We start from the raw sequence: 12,290 nt of genomic DNA on the forward strand, positions 1-12,290 counted from the left end.
TTAATTTTTTTGGTGGATACATGCTTTTATATGTTTTTAAACTTATTGGTGTATTATTAACCAAGACCGATTTAGCTGCCTTAAACAATCCACGACTTTGTAGCACAATCATTAACTCCGAAAGGAGCCAAGAGATATACAGGTAGTACTATCTGGGAAACCCCCGCACACAGTGGGCCTATATCATGGGACGACCACCCGCTGAATGATAAAATGATATCTTGTGACATATATCCGTGCCATTTGTAACTTATGTTGGGCAGACATAAGTGTAATTTGACCCATAACTATAAGGGGTATGGGTAAGGGGTATTTATTTTAGATGTTCACGGGTCATGGACACAGGTTTGATTGTGAACTTGCTTAATGTGCGCCATATTATTTAGAACATTTTTATTTAAATGTTTTCATAACTTAAACTCATGAACTCACCAACTTTTTAGTTGACCCAATTATTTTAAGCATGTGTTCGGGTACTTTTATTCAGATATGGAGATTTAGAGTTTTAGACAAGAGTTCGCTTGGAGATAGAAGATCCTTTTAGAAGACTTATGTCGAACCATAGAGCTTAACCTGAAGAAGTCGTACATTTTTCACCTAATTAGATGGTAGTTGAATTTCTAGCTTTGTGGTTGTATTAGACATTTGATTGTATCTTTAACCTGTCTTAATATAAATTAGTTACCCTATTTCCGTTGTGTTTTTGTTGGTATTCAGTCGTCACGTCCAGCCCCCTAGTCGGGGGTGTGACACATAGTGTTCTTAATCACATGAGAAAAACTGTAAAAGTTACAAACTATACATTCCGGGTGAGATTCTAGGAGATTAGCCGAGCATCGTCATCGATAGATATTCAATTATTATGAGGAAGGCCATTAGGATTGATCAAGAGATGATTGGTAGCCCTGGAATTCACCCAAAATTGCCTAATAGCTGCTGGAAGTCGTCAATATTGATTAGGGTTCGTCAAATAGAAGATATAGGTCAAAACCTGAGTTTTCTCGTTTTTTATGTGCATAGCGATACGAGATGGCCATATGACCATCTCATCGCGTATCACGACCTAAGAAAACCTCATTTTCAGATTCCTCTCGTCGAGAAACCCAAAATTCATATATTATGGCTCTCGTAACTCATTTTCTAGCTTAGGATATGCTCGTTTTACTTCAAGGTCGCATTTTGTCAACCCATCTTGTTCAGGTTTAGCATCGGCTTATGATTTCTCATCCATACTCTTCACGAATCCTTGTAACACTTCCCAAGACATCAAATCATGCTTCGGTCTTCCCGAGATATCATTCCATGCTCGTACAAGTCTCCAATTTAGCATCTTTAATGATCAATGACCTGAAATACAAAAGCACGTATGAAGTACCAAAGTTCTAACAATATATTCAATAAAACTACATAATTAATACACTAATATATATACAAAATACCCGACCATCAATAAACCCGCCTCTTCACCCCTATGTTTCACATAACCGACAATCAAGTTTAACGAACATTAATAACCAAACCACCAAACTAACCAGACAACCATAAAAATTTTGAATATCCTAAACTTTAATCAAAACCTTACAAACTAACCCACTCCTAACTAAAAACAGCCAAATCTAATTCATACAAACCTACACCTGAGCTCCACACGATAACTAATAAAATAATACAATAATCTTAAAACATACCGTAGTGTCGGAATGAGAAGTGAGCAACTAATCAACACCAAACGAGTTGTAATATTAAACGAGCTGTAACAGTGGTACGACGGTGGTAGGCGGTGGCTGGGGATGGACTGTGGTGGTGATTGGGATAGCGGCGTCGTGATGAATGACGGTGGTGTGATGGTGGTGTGGTGATGGATGGCAGATGATGTGATGGTGGTGTGGTGGACGGCGGTGATAATGTGTGGTGGCGGTGGTGACTGTAATGGTTGTTAATGGCGCTGGTGAAGGTGGTGGTGACTGGTGATGGTAATGAACGGCGGTGGATGTGTGGTGGTGCTGAAGAAGATGTAGAAGGTGGTGGTTGTAATAGTGTGGTGGTGGCCGGCGGTGATGTATGGTGTGGTGATGGATTATGGTGATGATATAATGAGGACAAAGAAGAAAAAGAACAGTCAATTTATTATATTTTTTTCGGATTATCCATGGCCAATCGCGATACGTGATGGGTTAAAACCACACGGGTCGCGTATCGCAACCCAAATCAATTCAATTAGGGCTATGAACCCATCGCGATATGCGATGGGTATGGAAGGACGTTACCGCGTATCACGATGGCGTCATAACGTCAGGGATGTCAAACTCTATCGCAGTACGCGATGGAGCCATGGAAAATGTCATCGTGTATCACGATGGGACTTTTCCACAGAAAGTTTCGTTCAAAATTGGGTCCGGACATTTTCCGACCCGACCACTCTTCAGCATCCCGACATCAACCTTAACACGTTTCCGAAATGAAAACATACTTTACGTACCTGGAAAGACCTGTACTTGACCAAACTCTTACCGAAGTTCATGAAATTGCAAGTCCACCAACAATCTTCCCCACACTTGATGTTTGTTGCACACAACTCAAGACAACAATCAATACATGACTCAACAAAATGAAAACAAACTGGACAGACACTTACAAACCTCGGGTTGCCTCCCGTAAGCGCTGAATTTCATGTCTACAGCTCGACAGTGCCTTGAACATTCAATTGCCTTCATAAACCGGTGAGGTAACAATAAAACTCACTGATTCCTTGTCCATGTTATGAATGTCCTTCATTTCCATATATGGCTTCAATCCATAGCCATTCATCACTCTTCTCAAATGGTCATCAAATCTTCAATCTCAAATTGACCATGATTTCCAACTCCAACTACCAAGTACGGGCCCGTCCATTTACTTTTCAACTTAATCGGGAAGAGCTTCATTCTTGTATTGTATAACCAAAATTTTTGTCCAACTTCAATGTTCTTCAACCGAATATTAGTATCGTGGACCTTCTTCATCTTTGACTTGTAACCGGATGCACAATCATACGCTTCGTCCCTTAACTCTTCAATTTCACACAAAGCCAACTTCCTTGCCTTACCTGCATCATCATAGTTCATATTAACATGTTTAGTAGCCCAATATGATCTTTGTGCAATCTCTACCGGTAAATGACAATCCTTTCCATACACAAGTCTATAATGAGTGGTTCCAATCGGCATTTTGTAAGGGGTTCGGTAGGCCCATAGAGCATCGGTCAACTTGGTTGACCAATCCTTGCGGAGTTGCGGTCCGTCCGAACTGTCGTTTGTAAAATCTGTTTAATTTGTCGATTAGACACCTCAACTTGTCTACTCGTTTGTGGATGGTAAGGTGTGGCAATTCTATGATCAACACCGTATCGTTTAAGCAAGTTTCCAAACTTAGTTTTTGAAATGAGATCCCCTATTACTTATGATGGTTCGGGGGACTCCAAATATTGAAAATATATTACTTTGCACAAAATTGCAAAATACCATGTGATCATTTGTTCTAGTGCTTATCGCCTCAACCCATTTAGACACATAGTCGACGACCACTAGGATGTATAAATTACCGTGTGAATTCGGGAATAGGCCCATGAAATCGATCCCCCAAACATCAAAAATATCAACTACTAGGATTGGGTTCAAGGGAATCTCATCCCTCTTAGAATGCTCCCGAGTTGTTGACACTTTAAACAGTGTGTCGCGAACTCGTGAGCATCCTTAAACAATGATGGCCAAAAGAAGCCACTCGTAAGGTTTTTTCTAGTTGTTTTCTGGTCACTAAGGTGACCCCCACACGCGGACGAATGTGCGTGTTCCAACACTGATCTGACATCCTCCTCGGGTATGCGTCGTCTTATCATCTGATCTGCACCAATCTTGAACAAGTTCGGGTCATCCCAAATGTACTGTTTAGCCTGTGACATTAAATGCTTATTCTTTCTCCTTGGCCAATTGTAACACCCCGGCTAAAGCGGAATACGCCCAAGTTTGACGTACAGATTTCCCAAAACAAATGTGACACTATTAAGTGACAATATTATCATTAATTAATTTAAACATCAAGTACACAAGTTTGTAAAGAGAAATACAAGGGAAAATATAAGAACAATTAACAACTTGTCCATTTATTAATATAACCTAAGTTATAGTGTCTTCTCCGTTTCTTCGTCTAATAATTGTACCTGTAACATATATATATATATTAAAGTCAACTAAATGAATAGTTGGTGAGTTCACAAAAGTTTTGATATACGTACATAAAAATCATACAATTCCATGAACAAGTGTAAATGAGCAAGTAATGTCATTTCCAACTGGGATTGTGCACCAGCGTACTCAGATAAGCGCAAGTAAGATCCTTTCCAGTTGGGATTGTGCACCAACGTACTCGGATAATGAAGCCCTTTTCCACTCATAACAACAAATGTATTGAGCGCAAAGGGGGGCGTATGATCATACTATATTGAAGTAATCCATGTGCAAATAATTTTGAGCAAGTAACAAGTAAACACACAAGTCCATGTAACGAATTGTAGTTTGTAAATAATAAATAAAAGAAATTAAATTGTTGATAGGATATATATGCTACCCCCAAAATAGTTAAAAAGGGTAAAAAGGGGGTGTGAGAAACTCACCTTTGAGATTGGATGACAACTTAGAAAATAAACGGAAAGCGCGTTTATATGAAACCGAAGGATCGAATCTCGCGAGCTAAAATAATAAACACGATAATTACTAACTAAATAATGGAATTAACATGTCGGTCTTAAAGTTCATGTATTATTATTTATATATATAGTTATATACTTTTACACCTTTTAACGTATAATAATGTTTAAGGTTAACGGATTTAACGATTTGCTATTATAATATTATTTATAAGTTTACAATTAAATTGTATATAATGTTCACGGGGTTTTAGCGTTACAAGTATAACTTAGTATAACATTTGATGGTTTAGTTTCTATAAAGTTATAACGATTTTATATTATTTATATACATATTTATATATATATATATATATTACGAGTTTTAATAAAGGGTTCGGGTTTGTAAAAGTTGTATTTTTGGATAAAATGATTAAAAACAATCTAAACAATTGTTATTTTAAAATTGATTTTATTTATTTATAAATCTATACTTGTTTTATTAAAACTATTTAACCAATTTGTAGCAAAATATAAACTGGATCTGCAGTGACCCGGGTTCAAACTCGGGTCTTCATGACCACAGTGAACATACACAACCACTGGACCAAATCAGTTTCTTGTTAAAAACAATGAACATACACAACCACTGGACCAAATCAGTTTCTTGTTAAAAGATGGAAATTATTATTTAAAAACATATTCTCTTGTTCATCTTCTTCCTTACAAAACCCTAGATTTCAATTATCAAATAATGTTCTATGTTTGCTGATTTAGAGTTAGGGGTTTTATTTGTCGGGTTAAAACGAATCAAAACCATGTAAAAAATACTTCGGATGGCGCGGGAAAGACGACGAACGGAGCTTTGGCCGGAATTGGATATGGGTAAACGAATTAAAGGTTATAAACAATTTGTTTGTAGGTTATTATGTTCGAAAAAGGTTTAGGAGATGATTATCGTCCTATTTATAGTGCCAATTGGATTAGTTCGTGTTTAATTCGATTATTGCGATTTAATAATAATTCCGACGGTGAGTGATAATTAGAGTTAATTTGGTTCGTGAATGACGAAATAAATTAGATAATAATGTTTAGGAGGTGTGGAGACGTCGTTTGGTTGGATTAACGGATCGATCGAAGCTTGAAAAGTTGTAATTATGTGTTGCCGGCGCCGGAATCCGGCGGCCGGGCCTTGATCGGAAAACCGAACGGGAAGAAGGGGGAAAGGGGACGGGAGGCTGCTGCTCTTTATTATTAGTATTATTATATTTAAATATAAAATTTACATATTCAGCCCCTGTACTTTCATTTTATATTTAAATTGAATTTAAAGTATGTTTACAATTTGAACCTTGTACTTTTCAATGCTATATATACTTAATAAAAGTTATATACTTTGGTTTATTTTCATATTATACTCGTATAGTTCGGGACTCGTTTAAGTATGCATCTTTGAACTGGGAATTTCATTAATGAATTGCACGAAATAGAACATGAGTTAATAATGACAATAAAATGTCATAACTATTATTAAATTATCGAATGATATTTACGAATACATTGAAACGACGAAACGGGTCGATTTAACGAATTCAATATAAAAATACATAAATGAATTTAAAATATATATAAATTTAATTAGAACAAAACCGAAAATTTAAAATGGGCCGGGTTTTCAGGTTTGAAAGTAACGAATGTTACACCAATGCTCCGGTATATCACCATAAACATTAAAATTAACAATATGAGAAAACCAGGGATTTTGTGAGTCTGCCAAAATGTGCTCATCCGGGAAGGACTCGTAATGGGCCTGTCCTTGTCTCCATCTTCCACCATAATTCGGGACAAGTGATCTGCAACAACATTCTCACTTCATTTCTTGTCCCAAATCTCTAGATCAAATTCATGCGGTAGCAAAACCCATTTTATGAGCCTCGGTTTTGCATCCTTTTTATCCATAAGGTACCTGACAGAAGAGTGGTCAGATTAAATAATTACTTTACTACTACTACTACTACTACTACTACTGCTGTTGCTGCTACTACTGCTACTGCTACTGCTACTGCTGCTGCTACTACTGCTACTACTACTACTGCTGCTGCTGCTGCTACTGCTACTACTACTACAACTACGACTACGACTACCACCACCTACTACTACGACTACAACGACTACTACGACTACGACAGCGACGACCACCACCACCACTACTAAATCCTTCTCGGTTGTTGTGTAATTCAATTGAGCATCCGATATAGTTTTACTTGTATAGTATATGGCAACGGGTTTCTTATCAACCCGTTGACCCAAAACAACCCCGATCGCATAATCACTTGCATCACACCTTATTTCAAAAGGTAAATTCCAATCGGGTGATTGCAAGATCGGGGCTTCAACCAGTTTCAATTTCAAAATGTCAAAGGCTTTAGCACATTCATTATTAAAGTCAAACAGGGCATCCTTTAATAGTAAATTACATAATGGTTTAGTGATATCACTAAAACCTTTAATAAATCGTCTATAAAACCCGGCATGCCTAAAAAATGATCTAATATCCTTGACAATCGTGGGATGAGGTAGAATGGAAATAACTTGAACCTTAGCTCGGTCCACCTCAATCCACGACTCGACACAACATGGCCTAAAACAATCCCCTCTTGGACCATAAAATGGCCCTTCTCGCAACTAAGAACCAAGTTCGTTTCAACACATCTTTTCAATACTCTTTCGAGTTGATTTAAACATGCCTCGAAAGATGTGCCAAAAATCGAAATGGCATCCATGAAAATTTCTATATACTCCCCCACCATATCGAAAAAATACTTCTCATGCACCTTTGAAGGGTGGTGGGGGCATTACATAGCCCGAATGGCATTCACCTAAATGCGAATGTGCCATACGAGCACGCAAACGTAGTCTTCTCCTGATATTCAGGATGAATAGCTATCTAGTTATACCCGGAATACCCGTATAAAAAGCAATACAATTTTTAACCAAATAGCTTTTCAACAATTTGATCGATAAACGGAAGCGGAAAGTGATCTTTCGATGTTGCCACATTCATTTTCCGATAATCAATTCAAATATGCCACCCGGTTACCGGCCGGGTGGCGACCTCGTTACCTGAGTCATCCTTGACGACTTGGATGCTCGCTTTTTTTGGTACTGTCTGTGTCGGGCTTACCCACGTGCTGTCCGAGATGGCAAAAACAATCTCAGAGTCTAGCCACTTTAGCACTTATATATTCACCGCATCCCGTATGTTCGGGTTCAACCTCCGCTGAGAATCGTGTACGGGTTTGACATCCGGATCTGTTAAGATTTTATGCATCACAATTGAAGGACTGATTCCCTTCAAATTCGCTATCGTCCACCCCATTGTTTCCTTGTTCACAATCAGCACCGCCATCAAAGCACTTTCCTGTTCAACAGATAAATTAGAAGCTATAATAACATGTAAAGTTTCATTGTTACCAAGGAAAGCATATTTTAAATGCTTTGGAAGCTCCTTCAGCTCGACTTTTGATGCCTCCTAAAGTGACGAATTTAGCCCGTGTTGGTGCATGATGTCAGTAGTTCAGTATATAGTGTCTGTAATCGAGTTAGTTGGATTTGTGTTTTGGATGTAAGCGAAGTTCTCACAAGTTCGCTGATATAGGCAAACTTGTGGAACAAGCGAAGTTAGGGAAAACTTCGCCTAAACATGCTAGGCGAAGTTGTCGTGCTTTATAAACTGCTAGGTTACGGCAGAATCAATGAGACGAGTAAAGAATCGAGTTGTAACGAGTTTACGAGTTGTGTAATCGGTGATTTGATATCACGTGTTTCCAGTTGCAATACAACGTGTCTTTGTTTATTGTAACGTGTGTTTGATCGTGTTAACGTGTATCGTCTTCTACGCTCGTAACGTCTTACGTAGGGATTCCGCACCTAAGTAGAACGAGATATTCCGTGTAGATCCGGCTGGGAACCTACAATTGGTATCAGAGCTTTTGCTCGTGATTGTGTGGTTCGGGATTATCACGCGGGTGTAGAAATCGTTCCGTTAGACTATTCGCGGGACGAGTTTACCGAGTTTTTGTGTCCTACTCACCTCCCACCATCAAAAACAACCCATTACACCTTCCATACCTCGCAATATCCAGAAATCAAACCTGCAAAATCATCGTGTTCATCAGGCGAAGTTGCCGCTACTGTTTGTAGGGTTTAGGCGAAGATATAAGGTTAAGCGAAGTTATCCACAACTTCGCCTTCCTCACATGTTCGCTTATCTCAAGCGAAGTTATCCACAACTTTGCCTACCTCACAAGTTCGCTTAACTTAAGCGAAGTTATCAATAACTTCGCCAAATCATGCGAATTTAAAAAAGGGAGCGAAGTTAAGAATTCAAGCGAAGATAAGACTTAAGCGAAGTTAACTTTAACTTCGCCTACAGTACTGTTAAGAATAAAATTTTTATATTTCGGGTTTCTTTGTGTTCTCGTTTCGTAAAAGATGACTTCTATAAATATTACGAAACTGGTGAAGATGGAAGTGGAAGCAGGTTCAGCTACTAAGGCACCAAAAATGCTTAAGGGTACCGATTTTGTGGCGTGGAAAGATCGATTTGAGCAGTATGTTAAATACCAAGATGCTAAGATGTGGGTGTGCATTCAAGACGGATACATTCCACCAACTGCTTTGTATGAGGGTCGTGAACAGATTAAGAAATACAACAAGATGGAAGAGGAAGAAAAGAAGATGTATGAGGCTGAAAGAAAAGCTCATGCTGCGATTATAATGGCTATTCCACAAGAGATTCTTCACACCTTCAGGAAGTATAAAACCGCTAGAGAGTTATGGGAAGCACTTGAAAACCGATTTGAAGGTAATGTGGGATTCGTGCATCCAAGATTAAACTACTCAAAACCCAATTCTCGGTGTTCAAGTATTTGAAGAATGAATCACTTGATGATATCATCACGAGATATTATCACCTGATAACTGAACTCAGCAATTATTCTATTGCCTACAAAGAAGAGGAGATCGTCGAAAAGCTTCTTGATGCTCTCCCACCAAAATGGGAGATGTACACTGTCTTGATGAGAGAAGACAAAGAGTTTGCCGACTATGACTTGGAAACAGCAGTCAACAAACTACGAACTTTTGAACTTAACATGGTTCGAAAAGAGACACCAACTGATCAGGTTCAGGATCCGGGAATGTATGGTGCAAAAGTTAACTCAAGTTCAAGTTCGAAGTCTGAATCATCTGCTTACTACTCAAAGGGAGACTCGGGCACTAACTCAACACATGAAGGTCATGTAACTCTCAACATGGATGGTGATGTGTGTTTTGTAGCTGGAGGAACAAATGCTTCTAAACCTCAAGCAACCAAGGGTAGTTTCGCTTCAAGTGTTCCTAACAACAACTACTCTAAGATGCCCATGAGTGTTAAATCTGCTGAACAGCAGTTTGCTCTCTATGCATCTTTCATTGCTTCGTATGAAAATTACAATAAAGGCAAGATTGTTGATCCTGCAACGCTAGACGAAGACTATGATCAGATCGATGCTGATGATCTGGAAGAGATGGATCTGCAGTGGCAGATGGCGATGATTGTGAGAAGGGTTAAAAGGTTTATGAAGAAGACTGGTAGAAAGTTTGTTGGTGAAAGACCAGGTTTTGATAAGTCAAAGGTGCGGTGTTATAACTGTCAACAGAATGGCCACTTTGCGAAGGAGTGCACAAATGAACGTGTAGAACGCAGTCAAAGCAGGTCTACACAACATAGTGGGGGTGGTAATGAGAATAAGGCCATGATATCCAGACAGAACGGGGAATACAATTGGAATCTGCATGTTGAGGAAGTGTTCGAACAGGCCAATTTGGTGAACATCGAAACTGCAGGAAGTGAGAAAGGAACTGGAGAAAATCAAGCTTACATGGCAGAAGTAACAGATCAGCTCTCCGAGGTAAGTACTAAACTCCCTTGTACGAAATGTGAAAATCTGTCTGAACAACTGACAACAATAACTGATCAGTTTGTTAGTTTGGATGCTCAATTTAAAACATTAAAAGAAGATCATCATTACACTAAAGCTAGAGAAAACAGTTACAAAGTAAAAATAAAAGCTAGTCAGAAAGATATTAGAAGTCTTAAAGCCAGTCTAGCTGAGAAAATACAAGTAATTGATCTTAGCTATGAGGTGTTAGAAGAGAAAACCAAACTAATAGCTGAAAGGGATAAACAAATAGCTGATCACCAGGTGAAAGTGGTGGAACTAAACAAAAAACTTGAGCAATTTAGAAATTCCTCCGCTATACCTGATCACCTCGTAAGTGATCAAAGTTCCCCAGTTAAAAGGGGAGGAATTGGATATCATGGAAGTTCCACCACCTTATAATTATAACTATACTTATGATCCTAGTAATCAGAAATCTGTTGATGTTGAAATTGGTCAGACAGTTCCGGTTAAGGTTACGATTAAAGATCCAGAAGTTAGTAAAGGCGAAACGAGTAAGCCTGTTTCTAATGTTAAGATTTCTGTTCCTAGTCCTGTCTCATCAAATTCGGACAAGTCATCCGAGTCGAGTGAAACAAAAGAAGAGGCAGTATTACCAAAATGTGGAGAGGAACATAACTCAAATGAAAAGAATTCTCCACTAAACCCGTATATCCCACCATATGTTAGACAAACGGGCAGTAATGCAGCCTCAACATCTAAAACAACTATTGATAAGAAAGTTGAACACAGGAGTTGTTTCAGATGCAATCAATTAGGACACCTGATTGCTGATTCCCCTCTGAAGCAGAGATTCAGAGGTATGAGGCCTTCGAAAACTGAGAACAGAACTAACAGTAATCACTACAATGGTAAAAATGAAAACTCATCAAAGTTCAGAAATTGGACTAATCCAGGTTTTCAAAGAAATCGATCTCAGTCTTTCCCTGTTAACAACCAAATCATGAGTAATAATTCATTTAATTCACGAAGGTTTGGATGGCCTCATAGTCAATCTACAAGAAGGTATCCTTTTAGGACTTACAGATATCATACTAATACTAACTTTGGACAGCCAAAGTACGGGATGTATCGACCCAAGACCAGTAGGTCTTGGGTCCCCAGATTTTAATCCTCTGCTTTAATCGTGCAGGAACAGTTGAACAGGGCTGCAAACAATCTATGGGTTGTGGATAGCGGCTGTTCCCGGCACATGACGGGTAACAAGAGTTTGTTACACGAATGGAAACCTGTTAAGGGAGGAAGAGTGAGTTTTGCTGGAGAGAGTGGGGGAAGGATTACTGGAATTGGGATGGTGACTAATGGTAAAATGACGTTAGAGAAAGTGAATTTCGTTGAAGAACTGAAGCATAATCTGCTGAGTGTATCGCAGATCTGTGACAAAGATTACACAGTGCACTTTACCAAGAATGAAGCGATAGTGCTGTATCCTGGTTTCAAGATACCAGAGGATTGGATAGTAATGAAGGCTCCAAGGGAAAAGAATACATATATTATGGACATGAGGTCGACTGAGATGGCAACAGAAGAATCTTGTCTTCTGTCAAAAGCAACTGAATCGGAGTCCGAGTTATGGCATCGAAGAATGGGGCATATTCATCTTCAAAAAATGAACTACATTGTCA

At 38.7% G+C, this 12,290-nt stretch overlaps 1 protein-coding gene across 1 annotated transcript; it reads right to left on the reverse strand.

Annotated features, from left to right (window-relative positions):
- Positions 1-2,816: 2,816 nt before the first annotated feature.
- On the reverse strand, positions 2,817-3,206 carry LOC143572381 (uncharacterized). Its single transcript, XM_077057559.1, has one exon. The coding sequence runs from the start codon at positions 3,204-3,206 to the stop codon at positions 2,817-2,819; it is 390 nt and encodes a 129-aa protein (XP_076913674.1).
- Between the last annotated feature and the right edge of the window lie 9,084 nt (positions 3,207-12,290).

The sequence above is a fragment of the Bidens hawaiensis genome, unplaced genomic scaffold, assembly GCF_021521415.1.
Source record: "Bidens hawaiensis isolate Kalapana, Puna unplaced genomic scaffold, B.hawaiensis_p1.1 tig00025822_1, whole genome shotgun sequence".
Lineage (NCBI taxonomy): Eukaryota > Viridiplantae > Streptophyta > Magnoliopsida > Asterales > Asteraceae > Bidens > Bidens hawaiensis.

What these genes read in the sequence shown, in the direction of transcription:
- LOC143572381 (XM_077057559.1), bottom strand. Translation starts at nt 3,206, where the DNA reads ATGCCGATTGGAACCACTCATTATAGACTTGTGTATGGAAAGGATTGT.